The sequence below is a fragment of the Megalops cyprinoides genome, chromosome 2 (genome assembly GCF_013368585.1).
Source record: "Megalops cyprinoides isolate fMegCyp1 chromosome 2, fMegCyp1.pri, whole genome shotgun sequence".
Lineage (NCBI taxonomy): Eukaryota > Metazoa > Chordata > Actinopteri > Elopiformes > Megalopidae > Megalops > Megalops cyprinoides.
In genome coordinates, this window is record NC_050584.1 from 38,323,815 (window position 1) to 38,342,522 (window position 18,708).

Sequence of the window (18,708 nt, forward strand, 5' to 3'; positions counted from 1 at the left end):
CTAACTTTAAAGCCAAGTAGTAAGATAACTACCGAGCGATCGAACTTTCAGAGCTAGTTACCAACATTCCTCGTTTCTTACAAAAATAGAAACAAAATTAATTGGCAAAAATGTAAAATTAGTAATCCAAATGTACGTACGATTATCAATATAGCGCTAATAACCTAACAGGTTATTTCCTCATCGAAACACCGACTGTCTAGCTCGCACAAGAACTAGCTACTTCCACACTGAAAGAAACAATTTTGACATGCTACGAGTAAGTTGCAATGGCAAGTTGTAGTTTGATCGGCAACGTTATCCAGTTCCTCAATTGTCAGATATTTGCATTTCTCAAGTCTGAAAAGTTAAATAAATGTTTAGTCTATTAGCTACCTCGGCTATCCGAGTTGTTTTCATCATCTTAACATCAACTTACTGTCGAATGTTATACAACCGAACTGACTGTTAGATCTGGCCGGCGAAATGTACTTCATATGGAAGAAATATCAATTACCTGCGTCCCCTTCCAAAAATAAAATGTATAAAATACAGTTGCTTAATGGTACTCCACAGTTCCCAAATTTAATGTAAGACTGAAGTGACTTGAATCAATGAGATTCTTCAACCACATGTGTCCCCGCCTGCAAACCAGACTTCGTTTTGACATTGGACATTGGAACTCAAAATGTCATCTATGATAGGCTACTGGCTTTGTCTATCAGCTATTTGACCGGAGCCCCAGCTCAGCGCGCGAAAATTTGGTCCCGCGCCTTAAAGGGTACTCCCAAGTAGCTTTTCGCGAGAATATGCAAATAGGCACTTTTTAGCCCCAGGACAGAAAGCTGAGAGCTACTAGTTTGGAGGTGAAATTTCGTTCAAGGCGCTTTAGGTCAGTGTTGTATTTTGTATAATAATGGTTCTGTGTATTAAGATCTTAACTCAGTTACGCTTAAAGACCAACCTCATACCGCCCTCGCCTTACTTTGAGTTTGACTGTGCGCCATAGGCCTTCACAGCTGTGTATGGCGGGGACTTCTGTTTTGCTTAGACCTGCAGCTGTAGAGTTTGGCGGGAGATCCCTTTGCCAAGTTCTTCACAAAACGAGTAACTCCGCCCCCATCCCACAAAACAATACATATCTGATGTGCTGTGTCAAAGTACATTAAATACATTTTAAAAGAGCCAAATGGCATGTTTGCAGTTCCACCATTCTTCTATACACACCCCACAGGGAGCCTTCAGTAAACTGGGACAGGATAGACAATAACGTTATTTTTAATTTCACTTGTTTGCATTTGTTGCCATATTAAAAGAGAAAGTGGTTTAATATTACTTCAGAAGCATAGGAAAAGTAAACCTCCATTAGATACTGAAACAAATGACTGCAAGTGAGGGTTTAATAAAAGATAGTTAGATTGAGTTAATTATCAATACTGTATCACTTTTATCCTGTCATTTATTTTACAATTTGGCATACTTTAAATTTTTTTTTTGAGATGTCAGTGTTTCACCATCTGGTTTGTCTCTTTTTTTTCCTTTTGCTTCCAACCAGGCTCTAACCATTTCCTGGCACATACCAGAGCTACTGCTCATTCTGCCATACAACCTTTGACCTGAGCCCCTTCCCGTTAATTGTGTTCCCTGCCCACAAACAGGAAGTTCATTCTGTAGGTGGTTATGCTGGCTCTTCATCAGTAGTGACTGACTAGGATTATTCTGGGGTGAATCATTTCCTTTCATGTAGACAGCCAGGGGGCAGGAGGGATACTCATCTTGAGTGAGTGATCCCAATGTAATCAATTTTAAGAGAGTACAATGAATGCATGAACAGACACATGATCAAAAACTGTAAAACAACCCTAAATCTGTACAAATGCCAGGAAAAAAAAACAGGAAAACCACAGAAATCTGCCCTTTCAAATGACAAGAAGAAACATGACTGGTTTATGTACACAGCCATGGTAGCCACATGAGTGAAAGAAGGGCTTTCTTTTTTTATATCCAAACAGCATCCAACACTTGCATAACCTTTACATGTCATAAGGATAAACAAGATGAATTTCGCTTTAGCTCTCAGATCTCACTCAGTGATGATGCAAGGAAGCTGGAAGTCACATTCTCCACATCACATGTGAACATTATTTTAACGTCGATATTAAAAGAACACGATTTTTTTTTATCGACGTTACACCAAAAAAATTTTTGCATTATTTGTGAGCCTTTACTACATCATGCTCATTACGCTTTGTAAAGTGTGCTTGCCATTTCAGAACGGAGTCTGCCAATAATAACCATTCAAATGTATTTCGTACATTATCGTGCCTTCTCGGTGCCTTTCCCTTCCTTTTATTATATTGCTTATAATTTTGTTCAATATTCATCCACGTCCACAAAATCAATGTGTGAAGTAACACTGTGTGAAGCACTAGGCTACATGATTAATAGTAAGGCATAGTAGACTCCTCTCTGCTGGCTATTAATCGAAAGTTGTCATCACAATGAAAATCCTTTCACAATGAAAGGATGCCTAATATAAGAGGTTGCAAACTCACAAATGTTCCTATTTTAACAATTTGCTGCTTTAATGGTTAACCAAGCAAGGGCTCTAAAGTCCCCTTGTCCGCGCAAGTATTCGTCCCCGAGCACCAAAGAACATGTCCCGCGGACCTTATGGCTCATTTTCAGGATTATTTCCTCTTTCCAACTATGCTCTGTTTTGATTTTGCTCTTGTAGCGAGATATATCAGTTCTCGTCAATGCCTCTGTGCTAAATATATAGTTTAAAAATGCTCAATAGTGAAAGCAATAGCAATGTCAAAATTTTCCCAAACAAGCAGGTAGCATTCTACCCGTATTTCGATAGTTTTGGTAGACTATGTTTTGTTAGAACGAATTGCTGATTTTTAAGGACCGCTAAAAGCTTAACTATATTTAGATGTCTACTGCCACCTAACGGGCACCACACTTTATCAAAAGTGAAAGTGATACTAGATTGCTAGTTAGCAACAAGTTGCTAAGTAACTTCAGAAAATCGGGAAAAACAGTCTAATGTAGACGTAGCCTGTTAATTAGAATGAACAGCGAAGTTTAAGTAACTTTAAGTAACTAAGCGATCTGTTTAAGTAACTTAGTGGACATTTCAAAAATCAAGCAAGGACAATTATATAGAGGGACATGGAGAACGTAATAGAATCTGTAAATTGACACTCCTGTTTAGTGTCGACAGGGATTTCCGGATCGGAGTTCGGCTTTGTCGTCTCCTTTTCTTGATATTACGTGGATTGTTTCCTCTTTCTTCATTGTCGGATTTTTCCCTCATGCTATACGGTACGTATGTTTCAGTTAAATCTTGATTGCTTTTGAAATGAGTGGTTTGAGACATAGTGCCAAAAAAGTAAGCAAATGTTTACATTACATTTGTACTTTAAAGTGTTGTTGAATTTATACTGACTAGTTCATTACAAAATGGCAGGTGTGGGTTTTTTGTTGTTATTCCATTCATTTTGTGACAACAGTTTTGTGTCCTTTATGTTAGTTCCTCTCGTTGTTGCTTTTTTAAAGTCACAATCACAATGTCGATCACGGACTACCAATTCTCAGATCTTGCCTAGCCATCTTATATATAATTGGTATGATAGCTAAAGGTGTGTGTTATTTTTTCACAACTGAATTGTATTGAATATTAGATTGTAGGTCAATTCAAGTTAATTTCACACAATTACACGTGCAAGCATGTCTTTTCATAACCTACAAAATGTAATTATCATTCAATTTTTACATTTGTCAACAGTGTGAAAAGTATTTTTGAAGAATTGAGTGCAGGTATTCTTTAGAGAGAAATTATAACTATAAAGTAGACAAAAGTATAACTATAAGTTGAAAGTATAACTATAATTTAAAACATTAAATAGTTGTGGCCTCAGCTCAGATATCAGATGTAGCTTAGAGGGACAGTTAACAAGGGCAAAGGTTGACATGAACTTTGTAATGACTCCAATGAAAATATGAAGAAAAGCAATCGTTTTTAGATAACACAATTGTTGTTGTGTATATGTGTTAGTACAGTATTTTAGATTTTACTTTTTGCACATTTACATTTTTGTTTTGTCCTTCCAGGGTCTGCAGTGAAAAAAAAAATAGAAAAAAAAAAACATGATACGTGAGGTACAAGATAACCTGTTGTAAAAATGCAAATCCTCTGAAGGTTTGCATTGCCTTTATAACCATGTGGTCTGAGCTTACCGGCCCTTCAGCAAGATTCCTTGTGGTTTTACAGCACTATGTCCAAGGAGAGGGAAGCTGCAGGTGGGGAAGTGCAGAGAATGGGAGCTCACAGGAGTGGGGCATCGCTAAAGGATGCCTTTGGGCTTCTTTCCCATGCTTCTCGAGAAAGACTGCTCAGCCTCACTTTCAAGGTGGGCCACAGCCAGGCAGAGGAGCTGGTGCATGCCATGTCCCTGATCATTTTGAGGAAGGAGGCAGAGGCCTTAGGCAAGCTCCAGACACTGGGGAACAACAAGATGGCCAAATACCTGGCTGAAATGGTGACCAGGTGTAGAAGCAGGCAGGAGGACTTCCGAATGGACAGTGAATTACAGGTGGAGTCTCAGTTTGATATCTTAATAGAATTGGCAAGGATATTCCAGGTGCTGACAGAGGAGAGACTTTGTAGTGAGTCAGTGCGGGACAAAGCATATCAGGCTGCTCTCCGGGCATATGAGAGCATGACTGGATGTGAGGAAGGGCAGGGAAACATGGTACGACTAATGGAAGAAGCCAGGGAGGTGTGTGGACCTCAATTTGATGCTACAATAATGGGGACTACTTCAAAAGGAGGGGGAAAAACACTAAAATCTCTCTCGGGACTCTGCTCATTTCTCCCATTTGGAGGCAGGGCATTAGGCAGGGGCAGTGCAGCCATGTGCATAAAAGGCAGCTCAGGTGATTCATCGTGGACAGGAGATACCCGCATCTCACCTTCTTCTCTAAGAACAAACTCCTCTAGTTGCATGTCTTTTCCCAGTCACCTAGAGGTCAGCATGTCTCCTACCATGGCATTTGACTTGTGCAATATTAACAGAGGTGTACAGGACCTAAAGCCAACATCTTCACAGATATCAAGTAAGGAAGTCCTCAAATCCACTCTCTCCCACAGCAACCCAGAGAAACGGCTTTCACTCCATCTGATGCCTCAGGAGCACAGTACTTGTAACTACGCTGTTGAAGAGAATGTAGGTGCAAGTATCTGTGTAACACCATCCCGGACCACGACCCATCACAAGCCAGAGTCCACTATCCAGTGTTTTACAGGAAAAGCTCAGGTTGCACAGTGCACAGAAAATTCGGGCAGCCACCAGATTGTGACGTCCAAGAATGCAGACACAAAAATTAAGCTCAACCAGGGAAGGTACCCAGAGCACCTCACTGAAACATTTCCTTCCACTCCCCCACCCCGTAGCAAGTCCAGTAATTCTGAGACCCAACCTAAGACATTTGAAAAAGTTCTCAAAACTGAGAATAAGGAGGAAGAAGATGACACACAATTCTTCTCTTTTGTGATCCTGCACTCAACAGAGGATGTGGACATGGCTGAGAAGTTGAAGGAGAAACTAGAGGGTCTAGTTATCGGTACAGGGGCCACCTTCTCCCAGGATTTTGCAGTACCTGGACAGCACACATTGACCTGTGTCGCGGATGCCATTGACAATTCAGCTTTCACCATCCTGCTACTCTCTCGAAACTTCAACCCCCGTCTGTTGGAATTTAAGACGAATTCTGCTCTTATGAACTCCATTGAGAACCATCACAAGATCAACACCGTCATTCCATTTCTGCCTCGTGAGAACTCTATGTCTCGTAGTGACATTCCCAAGAGCCTGCGTACATTAGTCCACCTACATGAGGATAATAAGAATTTCGAGAGGATGGTGAAGAAAGCCATGACACCAGATAAGATTAAGAAGCAAAGAGATGTTTGGAGCCAGGAGCAGAGGATCCAAATGCTGAACAAGAAGCAGGAGAGGCTGCGAGAAGACAATGAACGGAATAAGGATTTTGTCAATGTGACCACGGAGGTCTCAAAGTTGGAGCAGGAACAAATGCAGCTCTGTTACAAGCTCCAGGAGCAAATGTGGCGCTGTTGGCCGTTACCATATCCCTCTCATGCTGGACAGGCTGCTACCCCAGTAACACCCCCAATTTTCTATCCTTACATTCCAGGGCCTTCACAGCAACAGCCCACCAATCCAGAAGGGCAAACAAACATGGGTGTACCTTTTGGATTCCAGCAACCCGGCATCCACATTCAGAATGCCAGCTGCATCATGATTGGGAACGACTCCCAGATGACAGTGGGGACAGGTGTGGAAAACCCCAACGGGGAAAAGGAAGTAAAGCATACTATTCCTGAAGGGCAAGAACCATTCAATGAAGACAGCAAGGAATGAAATGTGATTCAGCTCACATATTTTGTTATAACTGGGTTTTACTTGTACTTGCTCTTTGACACTCTACATTTATATCACCAAAAAACACATTAAGACTATCTTGAGAATGTAATGGCCAAGGGTGCATTTTATTTTTGAGAGAAGTGTGTCTTCAAGAATCTTCAACATTTCCTTCAACACAGTGTAACTGTCAAATTGAAACAATTTATTATGCTGTCATGGACCTGAAAAAAATTCATGTTTAAAAATCGCCATGATGTTTCTTTTTGTACATCAACAGTCTATGCAATCCAGAGACAAAAACACTTGTGACAGGTAACAAATCAGTCAGTAATATGCTATATTTGCAGTCTGAAACAGAGAAATACTTCTCTTTGATTATGCCATATTAATGACAATTATATGAATAAATAATGAATAGTCATGTAGACATTAACATTATCTTAGGTGGAGCAATTTCTGAAGGGTGGAGTGTTTGATTAGCCAATCAAAATATGAAGTGGAACAGGAATGAAATCTCTGATGCAGTGCTGACTGTAAAATATTTTGAATTTGTTTTATAGATTTGTGAAACAGACTGATAAAATGCTTACATTAAAAAATAAATTCTGATGCAATTTGCTTTTAGAAGAGGATCAATGCATTGTGGGAATTGTATTTTAACACTTCTTGTGGAATAAATTTGGTTATGTTAACACCTGTAAAAACAATCACTTTTTTGTGGCTGGCATAAAAGTTTTCTTATCAGTTCCCATCATGAAACACATCATAATCATCACGATGACAGCTGTAGTCCCTTCTTTGACCTAGTATAGGTAGACCTCCAGTGACTGTACTGTTACTGTACATAGAGGAGGGGTAAAGCTTCTTAATATAGAAATGGGAAAACACCAGTAGCCCAATGCTGCCCCTGCTGATGTTAATTGAAGGATATTTATATCTGGACATGCTGTACACTCAGATTTCTGCATTACTTTATAATGCTGTACCTACACAAAGAAAAGCAAGGAAATGAATTAAAGAACTAAAATCCAACTGTTCCGAGTGGAAGCAAAAAATGCAGAACTAATTTCACAGTGTCTGTGCAGTTTCCCACATTTCACACCAATCACAACCCTCGTATACTGAGTACTCTGTCCTGAAATATGTTATTGGTGTGAAGGAACTCCACTTAAAATACACCAGAGGTGAAGCAGAATTACAGCAGCAAGAACCCACCACTCTACTTTACTGCAAGTGCAGAGAGACCAATACTAGAAGGGGAACAGCAGGGCTGCCCGTGGAGCAGAATTTATTTTTACATTCATTACTCTAGTTTCAATTCATCTATAAAAAGGCCCCTGAGTAAGTGTGCCAGCTGCTATGAATAACAGCAGTTGTCATCATTTTGCCACCTTGACAAGCTGCGTGCAGTCCCTCTACTTCTAACGCTGAATGGTTATGAACAAGTGACAAATTGTTCTGAACCAGTGAGTTTAACTACAGTACAGAAATTGACCCATTTTAGACATGACCACTGATCGAAAGTTGCTTTTCTCTTTCACTAATGTCACCAGTCCCTGATGTCTATTTACGACAGCCCTTTTCACCTCACCTCTAAACTGAACATAAACAGAGGAGTAACCCCTCCCCAGCCATCTCCCCCATGCCCTTTTCCAGGCATGATGGTCATTGTGGGGCTTGGACTGTACTGGAGACTCACTGCTCTATTTCAGGGCGGGAGAAAATGCCACATCCTGGAGCCAGGGCTTCCCTGTGAGGGAAAGGATCCGTGGATATCCAAAGAGAGTGAGCAGGGGAAAGACACTCATACCACAAGAGACTTCATCCTCCTGTGCAATTAAAAAAATTCAAAAACTCAGACTATATTCCTCACTGTTCCGCCACTTCTGGAGGAGCCTAAACAAATATTTTGCCTTAATTATAGTTCTTCTGTGTTTCTTTGCATACAGATAAGCTGTGCCCTTCTATATTTCATTTCCCAGTAGGTTTTTGCTCCATTAGTTCAATTGGTTACTTCAATTATGGTGATTCAAGAGAGCTATAAAAACCTGGGATGATAAAACATTATGGAGGGATTATTCCTTACTCAAAAAACCACTACATTTTCAACAAGACAGAAGGCTGCAGAATCCAAATTCTCACACACTTTGGCCACAATAAACGGAACACTCACACAACACACAAGGTGTTTTATTCAGGCAGAAATAATTTAGTTTTTGTCCTGATGGTTAAATCATAAATTTGTTAGACATGGAACTTACGGTTTACTGAGCATATCCACATTCAAATGCACAAAGGAGCAGTCTCTGAAAGTGCTTTAAATAAAGTTAACAACAGAAAAATATAATATAGTCGAATAGCAGAACAAAAACAAAAACACTTATTTATTCAAATAAGACTGAGGCAAAAGTTCATTTCCAGACCTTTCAAACCATTACAGCCTATATTTGTGGTGATAATCCACCCCTTTACAACAAAACTGCATCATCAGATTACCTTAGTAATATAACAAACAGATGTGGACATGTCTTGAAAAAAGTTTCAACAGGTCCACCCAATCAGACCTCTGTGGTGTGAAAACTTGTTTGTCCTGTTCCCACATCTGTTGTACAGTACATCCAGGTAAGGATCAACGTATATTACTACATGCCAATTAAAAAAGCCTAAAACAAAAACTGAGTGGAGAAATTTAAATCAGCAGCTGTCAGATGACATTGAAGGCCAAATGGGGGCCTTGGGGTGGTTTATCATTTAAGAGGGGCCAAATAACCTCATTAAAGAATTAAAGGCTTTGGCAGAGCACAATTCATCCATCGCTTCAAATGTTACAATATGCGAATAAGAGAGAACTAAAGATGCAACCCTGCTAAGGAGAAATGGAGAGAACTAGGAGCCAGTCAAGATTTGCACTCAGGAGCCAGACAAACTTAGTTGTGCTAAAAGACTGCGGCTAAAAAGAGAACAAACCAAATATAATCACTCTCTAACCCCAAATAAATGTACTTGGTAAAGTTTACCTACACCGCAACATTCCATTCCAGATCCTCATCTACCACTGTGCAGCATGTGCAGCACTTGCAGCCACCTTTCAGTCAAGTTGTAGTGCTAAATGACATGCAGACAGCCAGAGCTTAACATTTATTTTCTTGCACATGAAGAAATCAGAAAACAAGACAGGAAAGAACTAGAGCTGAGGTCAAATCAGTGGTGTGTCAACCCTAACTGCAAACCTTGCCCACTTTTTAATGAGGAAAGAAAACTTACAGGAAAAACACACTGCGAATGAACTGTGTTACAGGTCATGACGAGCACAGTTACCGTTCAGATTTTGTCAAAGCCTGAGAAGACAGAATGGCACTAGGAGAGAAGGCTAGATGGAGATCAGTGCAGTTCAATGAAGGCCTCCATCTCCTCAGAGATGAGCCCCTTGTAGGGCAGTCTGTGCCTCTCGATGGCACGGGCCGCCAGGCACTGCAGTGTGACGTAGTTGAGCGGGTGCAGGGCATGGCGGCCGGTGCAGCGCTCATCCAATAGCTCGTAGGCAGTCTTGCGCTGAGCATTGGTGGCGTCAAAGTGTGCGCCGGCATGCACCAGCATGATCATGATCTCTGGGCAGCCGTTCACAGCAGAGATGTGCAGGGGCGTGTTGTTGTCAGAGTCACGGGAGTCCACATCCGCACCGCAATCTAAGAGTAAACCCACCACTGCAAGCGAGGGGAACTGCCCCACTGGGTAGCGCCCAACAGCCGTCGTGTCCTTGTCCACTGCCATGTGCAGGGGAGTGTAGCCATTGCGTGCCCGTGGGTTGAGTTTGAGCAGGTGGTAAATGGTCTGCTTCTTCTGGTGCTCCTGCTCAGTGGTGCAGTCCAGCTTCTCCAGTAGGTAGATAAGGTGCAGGATGATGGACAGCGCCTTGGTGAACTGGGGCGCCTCTGGGTGGCTGTCGCGTTGGGCCACCGCCCGCTCCACCTCGCGCACGCTCTTGCTCAGTACACCCATCAGGTCCTGGAAGGTGACCCGGGTGGCCAGTGTGCCCTTGGCGCGATCCTGCAGCACAAAGGAGAAGAGCTCTGCAAAGGACAGGAAACTGCTGGCCGTCATGGGGCTGAGCGGGTCCAGGTTGCTCTGCTGCATGTCCAGCGCGTACTTCCACAGGCTGATGCAGCGCTCAAAGTTGCCCGAGTCGGCATACACGGCCCCCCGGTAGCGGATGTAGTAGGAAGTGTCCGGGTGCGAGGGCCCCAGGATTCGTTCACGCACCAGCAGGGCTTGCATGCGCATCTCATCGGGGTCGGTGATCAGGGCCTCCAGTTCCTCAATCGTGGTCACCTCCCGTGCATATTCATACGCAGGGACTGGAGAGCTTGGGGGTGGCTTGACTAAGGCACCGGCCCTGTCGCCCGGCTGACGCAGTTCCATCGCCCGGCGCCAGTAACGCATGGCACCCAGCATGTCACGCTTCTTGTCAACAAACGTGGCGCCCAGCAGCTCGAGGGCATCGATGCGCTCTTTGCGTGCAGAGCGAGGCTGGTGCACCAGGTATTCCACAATGTTGGTGTGGCCAGTAACACTGGCGGCCAGTAAGGGAGTCATACCATACCCATCTCTCTCCATGCGGGCATTGCATTTCAGCAGCATCTTCATGATGTCCAGGCTCCCAGACTCCGCACAGTCATGCAGAGCCGTGTTGCCCTTTACACTCTTGCGGTTTACATCTGCGCCCCGCTCTAGCAGGAACTTTGCAATTTCTTTGTGGCCCTTGTAGCAAGATATCATAAGGCAAGTATGACCGTGCCTATTGGCCACCTCCATATCAGCATTGTGTTCTACCAGGTAGCGCACAATATCTAGGTGCCCATCAAAGCAGGCAGCTCGCAATGGGGTCGAGTTGGTTAGTGTTGTGTTGTTGACAGACGCTCCATGCTTCAGCAGAGTTCTCACAACAGGCAAGTGACCTGCAGCAGAAGCCGCCCAAAGAGGAGGAGCTCCTTCAATTGTCTCCCCGTCAAAGTTAACTGATCCCCCCAGTTCCACATTAGCCTTACAGTGTCGAAGTAGGTAGTCAACTACCTCTAAATGTCCGTAACGTGACGCTATCAGAAGCGGTGTACCTCCTTGGGTCTTCTCCTCCGCAAGTGCCTCCAACTCCTGTGGACTTTTGTTGTACAGTAACTTCTGGATAAGTTTCAGCTTCCCATCTCTAGCCGCATTAAAAACCGCAGTTTTAATATCCATTTTAACTGCGCCCGACACGCCCTTTGGCCATCTAACCCAACGTTACGTCAAAAGGTGGGAGACAAATTCGCTTTTCAATCGAAATTCAGAAACCTTATCCGTGTCTCTGTCTTTAGCTTGCATTTTACAGCCATTTTATGCCTGCAATGAAAATGGCGTCTTCGCCGTTTGACAGTTCTACGTTTACAATTTTCGCTAAGCAACACGAAAGTTGTAGTCCGTGATAAATAACTATGCCATTGGATACCACGGAACAGCGCAGTAATAGGCATACAATTCCCAGGAAGTATTGCGAGAGACAGATCCGTCTTCGCCTGAAAAGCTGCTAAAGATGACTGGGATTTGAAGTTTCCCGAGGCTCGAGTTGTAAATTGAGGGTTATTAGGTTAGTACGAATTTATTGGAGTTGCGCAAAGCTTTACTGCATTTGTTGAATTTGGACACAATAAAAAAGGTAGCTAGCAACAAAATACACATATTATCTGAATTTTGGAATTGCTCATAAGATATAATATTGGATATAAACGTTGTGTTTTGCATTGTTGTAGCCTACAGTTTGAGAGTCTATGAGCTAATGGAAAAAGCACTCCTGAATCTTGCAATGAGAAAAAGAAATCATGGGAGTTAACGCAAGTAAATAACACAATTTTTACTCATTTATTTTCGGTTAACAACGGCACGTGGGTTTTTCAACGAACTTGTTTGCTGGAGTTATTAGCTTTGCATGCACTCCTATGTCCGCAGCTGTTCAGGGAGCATGGTAAAAACGAAGTTCATGCCGGGGCGCAGCTCAGTTGCCGCTCTCAAGTTCTCCGCGCTACACAAATCATAAGCGGCTGAAAGTTGTAGTAGATTATTGCTTGCGTGATGCTCTGATCCGGAAATAAAATTTGTCTGTGGTAGAAATGAAACCATTCCCACCACACCGCGACTAAAAAGTATTTTCTCTCTTACTCTTCCAAAAAAGTTCAGTATAACTAAATTCAGATGATAGGAAGGAAGAGACCCTAACTGAAACTAAACATTACAACCGGATACATTTCAAAGAATTCATTTTAAAAGATGAGCAAAAAATATTTTTATACTATATTTTTATACTTTATACCTTTTCTCACATCAATACATGCCATACTAACATAAATATATTATTTTATATACAGTTATGCAATACTATAACAACCCTACAAACAGTGACTTACTGTCATTAATAAGCTAACAGTCTAAATAGCAGCTTACTTTTCAGATAATAACACATTACACCGTTTGACGTCCATATAAAGCCCTATACTTTCATATTCTACATTCATTTACTCTTACCCTGTTATATATGATCCATTGCTGCCATTGCAATGTGGTATGTGAATACTCAGTTGATATCAACTCATTGCAAGTACACATTTATAGCTTTTTTTCTGTTTCTAATGCTTTTCACATTTTTTTGCCACTTACATCCTTCTCCTAAGCTCCTTAAGGATTTTGTCTTAAGGAGTTTTGATAATAGCAAAAATATCATAGTGCATTGAAGGTGCTTATCCAGATAATAGACCAATTTCAGTAAAACGAGTAGTTACGATGTGACACCTTACCCATCATATAGTTACAGATATATTCAGAAGGAGCAACAACTTCACTGTTGAAGATTACATTCTTTATTATCAGTCACCAATGGTTTTTTATCTATGACTATTTCATATGTTAACAGTGTTATCCATTCACTCATGCATTCACATTTTATGTTTTGTTATGTCTGGTGTTGGTGCAAATCTGACATACTTGACTTCAATTGGAAATCATAGGGATGACGCAGAAAGCTTTCAGTGCAATAAAGGCAACATATTAACTCAATAAATCATTTCTAAGCTGGCACAACCAATGGATAAGACAATACCTGTCTCCATACTATATCATATAGAAAGAAACATGAACAGTCCCATTTCATATTTGTGTTGTGCACAGAAAATATTGCAGGTGAGTGAACACAGACCATCTAATAAGTGGCATTATCACTCCTCCCTCTCTCTGTCATACATGCATGTACAGTGACACCACATTGACACTTGCATCTGAACGTGTTCTGAAGGGCTGGGTGTGGTTTCTGCCCCATGCTGGGAGGCAGACTGGGATTTGTTGTCATCTTTATTCAGTCCCACAACAAAATCACTAGTCTTCCAGACAGCAGCTTGGGCAAGTCACTCCTCTTCACTGACAACCCCAAATGTCCCTGGAATGGCTGAAATGACTTCAGCAGCAACACATGACATTGTGACCTAGAATAGGCTGTTCATACTGGTCACAGTACTGGGCTAATATACACAGGACAAACCAAATGACAAAATCCAGTCTTTCAGTATATGTACACAAACAATTAACAAGAAAGAATGATATTTATGTGTCAGAAGAGGTTGACCTTTCTCAACAATGTGTAGCATGCACAGATTCAGCTGACTCACACCATTCTCCCATTTAAGATTCACACATTCTCTCATTCAAGTAGCATATAATTTTAGAGGTGGTGCATCCTTCTTCACATTCTGCCCTGCACAGAAGGCTCAGTGCATGGGGGTTCAACTGAAGTGACATTAACCAATCCTTTCTTTCTCTTCTCCCATCTCTAGGTCCACACCTATGAGACAATGAGATTAGTAGTAGACTTGTTGTTGTCCTTTGACCGACATGTCATCTGCCTTTGCTAGTTGCACCCACTTGTCCAAAAAAAAAAAAAAAAAAACCCCAGAAACTCAGGTTATTGTCACTATTACCATCCCATTTACTGCTACCATCACTACTAATAATACTACTAATGTGAAAATAGCAGGCACTGTGGTCATCATCATTTCAGCTCTCATTTCACCTCCCCTCCTGCATACAGTTGTATACATTGTTCTGAATGCCTTCGTTCTTTTCCAGTCTTTTATGGTCATAGATGGTAGCTATGCAACAAGAGTGGGGAAGAAAGAGAAATGACAAGATGAGGGTGGTGGTGCGGAGGGTTCACTGAAAGTGGAACTGAAGGGGCTTTTGGGTTTTGATGCACATTTGACATATTATGTACAATGTACACAGCGTACATGCAGCTTAAGGTGCAAGGGAAAATAGGATATTTGAAATAAAAAAAAACAGCTGAATGGTTTGACAAGAGCCCTTGTTTTTGTGATTTTGCTTCAGTTAACCTGAGCACAATACTAGAGCACTGCCTGGCTGTTCTATTTTGTATCAGTGATTCTTTGGTCAAGCTGAAAGTAAGGACTTATTTCCAAGTACAAGTGCTACATGTCATTTTTTTTAATGAGATCATATTTAATCAGAATCATGTATGACATTAAACCACCAGTTTAAAGACATGGTTCTTATTTCTGGGGGCACTTGGATATTACAAATTATATGATGTGACATTTAAGCTAATACTGGTATTATTTTGGTTGTATTTTTAGTGTTGCCATTTCATAGTGTGTCTTTTATAACGACAGTAACATTATTGAATTATAAGTAACTAAGGTTTTTTCACAGATGTGATACTGAAAAAAATAAAGATTTCAGTTATTCCCCTGCATCACGACATGCTATGGAGGCTGTATAAAGTACGGGTCATTTAAGTGTCACATTTAAAGACAAGAAGGGACAAATGTAGCGATGACAGGAATATCTGACAAGGCTTAATCAAAATGCTATCGTGGAAATAATGTGTGAAGACCAGAACTAAAAGCCTATGAAATCTATGAAACCTGAAAACGTCTTTAAGATGTCAAAATGTATTTCAACAATGATAAGGTCTGTATTCCAAGCAATTTAAACATACGTAATATTTTAATTCATTTTATAAATAGGATTTTGCTACCTCGTAAGAACACTATATTGAATATATTTATCCATCAGTGATTTATCCTTATCGCTATGAAAAAAATAGTCAGGATATAGAAATAGGTTATCGTCGAAATAGGAATAAATATAATAAACTGGCTACGCTATCACGATTGGAAGATAAATTTAGGCTTATTTCTCATTTCTCAGAAATATACTGTATAGAATACACAATTCACCCTGAATAAAAGCAATATCAAATAAATTCATCAGACTGACAGACCCATAATCGCGGAGCAACGACCTTCAGTCCAGATGTAGGAGCTGTTCCTTGACTAGGGGTGCTGAAACTCACAGGTACGGTTCCCCTTTCTCACCGTTTGTCAATCGACCGTTGGATTGAAAGTTTAGCTGCTGTGGGGAAAGTTTTTTTGTAATCAATAGTAACAGCAATAAGATCCTTAATGAAAGCATAATAGTAAGCTACACAAATCCATACAATAAGCATGCAGTGGTGCTAAAGTTAAAATAAAATGCCAGCAAATCTGGAGAAGAAATAGTCATGGAGGTAGAGATTCAAAACACCCAGGAACGGAGTCGAATAATACTAAACAACGGGAGATGGATAAATCTCGTGAGCTGACACAGACAACGCACAAAGACCTTTAGCAGCCAGAGTTTGTTTAGACTTTGTTTACACATTCTTAAACCCTAGAAGAGCACAGTATATTTTACGGACCTCCAATTCTTATACAAATGAAAGCTTCACATTGAAACCTATTCAGATTCAATGTAAAAAAAGTCACAATTAAAATATAATTGCATTTTTATCTCGAATCCTTTCAGTCGTAGCTACTACAGCATGTTTTCCATTTTCATGATAAACAAATTTACTGTTAAACTGTGCAAAATGCAAACTACCTCTATTATCATCACGGACTCTACTTGCAGGAGCAATATCATCACAAAGTCAATCCTCTATGACAGCCGTGTCAAAGCCAGGTTTTTTCTCCAGATGGATGTCTGACTCACCATTTCTCTGTGAAGAGATCAACAGGTTATTCTGAAACCATTTTAGCATCTCGTCTCTCTCTCTCGTCTCTGTCTCGTCTCCCAGTTGCGCCTGAAGCAAACGCCAATATGTTGCCTAAAGCCCCACCTAAATATTCACGTAACAGTACCTTTTCTAGGGATGTTACTAGGTGCCTCGAGACAGATTCGACTTTTGTATAAACGGTCAAAACACTGGAAAGGGATGGATTGTTATGGAGGACGGCTTTAAAAAGCAACCAATGGGATTTCGCTTTTATTTTACACGGACCGATTACCTCATAGTCACCAAGGTGCTGTCAGAGTAACCGGAATATTGAAGAGGGATACTATCAATAACCGATACATTGCATATCTAGTATGACTTAAATGAAAATAATTTTAATGGTACAATGTCTTTAGCACTTGCGTAAACATCTGTTTGTACGTTTAAATATAACCCCCTCCCTGTTTTCAACGAAAAATGTAGATTCATTGGAATGAGCCAGATGGATGGCATGTGCATGATGTACAGTAGCAATGATATATTGAGAGCTGTATAATCTGAACCAGAATAAATGTAGGTAAACCAGTTAACGTATAGAAATAAGAAACAAAAATAGCTCTTCAGCCCTGCCTTGGTGACATGGTACACAACACTGTAGTAATATTAAAACCATCATGATCTTTTACCCTTCATATATTTCACTTGTGACCACCACACTTCCTCTGAACACCAGCACCTATGTGGGAAGGTTATAGAGGTAATAACACCAAAGAGAAAGACATGTTAGCAATGGTCTCTAGAGACTGCCAGAGAGACATGGTCAGGCTAGAGGGTCTTCGCTCTAGTAATTTACCTCTAATATAGACTGAGTGTGGGCTACTAGTGCAGGAACATGGGAGCAATGTAAAAACAGGGGTCACTTTCATTACTTCAGTAGGCTTCAGTCAGAACAGAGCGAGAAGAAACGAAAAGGCAAAGGAGGCATTAAGAAAGCGACAAGAGAGTGGGTTTGGATGGCTATGAATAGTTCAGAGCGAGGAACTGAAAAGGCCAGGTATGTTATTTCACTCACACACCCACCTCTCCATCTATTTGTCCTATCAGTAATAGAGGAACTTTCTTCCTTTTCAATTTTTTTCTCAAACAAACAAGTCTGTCCTTCCCAACTTCACATAATTTTTCAGACAAAGAAAGGACGCTTTCAGCAGTCTATGCCTTTCTTCATGCTAACAGATAAATGGACTAATTCACTGTCATTTATTATGAATGATGATCACCTTTCATGATCACCTTTAAGAAAATAAACAGTTAAACATTTGTTTGAACCCACTCTAAAATCTGTAGTGCTCCAACTGCGTTGATACTCTTGTCAAAATCACAACATGATATTACGTTGTTGTCTCTTCCATTCATGAGATATTACCATGCCACTTTACAAAGTACAAAAGAACCAGAGCAATGATGGATATCCATCCATCAACCACAACCCTGTGTGTGCTTTTTAAATTTTCCGCCAAGTTAACATGGATGACTTGTCCATCTGTGATAATTATGTAGTCTGATAACACAGAGTCTGCCACAGCATGAGCAATGTCTTTAGTTAAAGGACATCCCTACTGACTGTGTTCTGACTGTCATTTAAGAAGTGATACATATTTATTTTACACTGCATTCATCTGCTTGCTTACCATTACAATGCATGCTTACAGACATATCTGCAATATATTTTTTTCCAATATGGTTACATTCATAAAATTATATAAAAACGTGTAGTAATGGCTTTGAACCAAAGGCTGCAGGTTCAGTTCTTCAGTGCAGCATAGCTGTTGTATATTTGAGTGTGGGACACAGTACCTGGTACCTGAGTCCATCAGTATAAATGGGTGGTAGTTAAGATACACTTCGTAGAAATTTCCATTGCATGTATAATTGTATAATTGCACAGGGACTATAGGAACTTTGGTTAAGAGGCTATGTCTTGGCAAAGGCATGAATGCCAAAGTAGAAACAGATAAACATATTCATGAACCATAAAACAAGTGTGTCCTCTTAAATATATCCCAGACCTTGTATGGAAATTGACAGGGAGTGAAATATTTCATTCATTACATAATCTATAGCAACAATTTCGTTTTTTAGAAAGTGTCATTTCATAACTTCAGGAATTACCTCATTAGTTAAAGAATATTTTGAAGTAATAAGAAATCT

At 40.8% G+C, this 18,708-nt stretch overlaps 2 protein-coding genes across 2 annotated transcripts; one reads left to right on the forward strand and one right to left on the reverse strand.

The window, feature by feature from the left end:
- Positions 1-2,975: 2,975 nt before the first annotated feature.
- Positions 2,976-7,025, forward strand: ticam1 (toll-like receptor adaptor molecule 1). The gene is made up of 2 exons (XM_036521539.1): positions 2,976-3,309; positions 4,099-7,025. Exon 2 carries the CDS (start codon positions 4,263-4,265, stop codon positions 6,426-6,428), a length of 2,166 nt encoding a protein of 721 aa, XP_036377432.1. The 5' UTR covers positions 2,976-3,309; positions 4,099-4,262; the 3' UTR covers positions 6,429-7,025.
- A 1,985-nt stretch (positions 7,026-9,010) lies between these two features.
- On the reverse strand, positions 9,011-11,786 carry LOC118772986 (protein fem-1 homolog A-like). The gene has a single exon (XM_036521699.1). It carries the CDS (start codon positions 11,664-11,666, stop codon positions 9,813-9,815), a length of 1,854 nt encoding a protein of 617 aa, XP_036377592.1. The 5' UTR covers positions 11,667-11,786; the 3' UTR covers positions 9,011-9,812.
- Positions 11,787-18,708: the final 6,922 nt, after the last annotated feature.

Bases quoted from the DNA above. Each gene is read 5' to 3' on its own strand.
- LOC118772986 (XM_036521699.1), bottom strand. From the start codon at position 11,666: ATGGATATTAAAACTGCGGTTTTTAATGCGGCTAGAGATGGGAAGCTG.
- ticam1 (XM_036521539.1), top strand. From the start codon at position 4,263: ATGTCCAAGGAGAGGGAAGCTGCAGGTGGGGAAGTGCAGAGAATGGGA.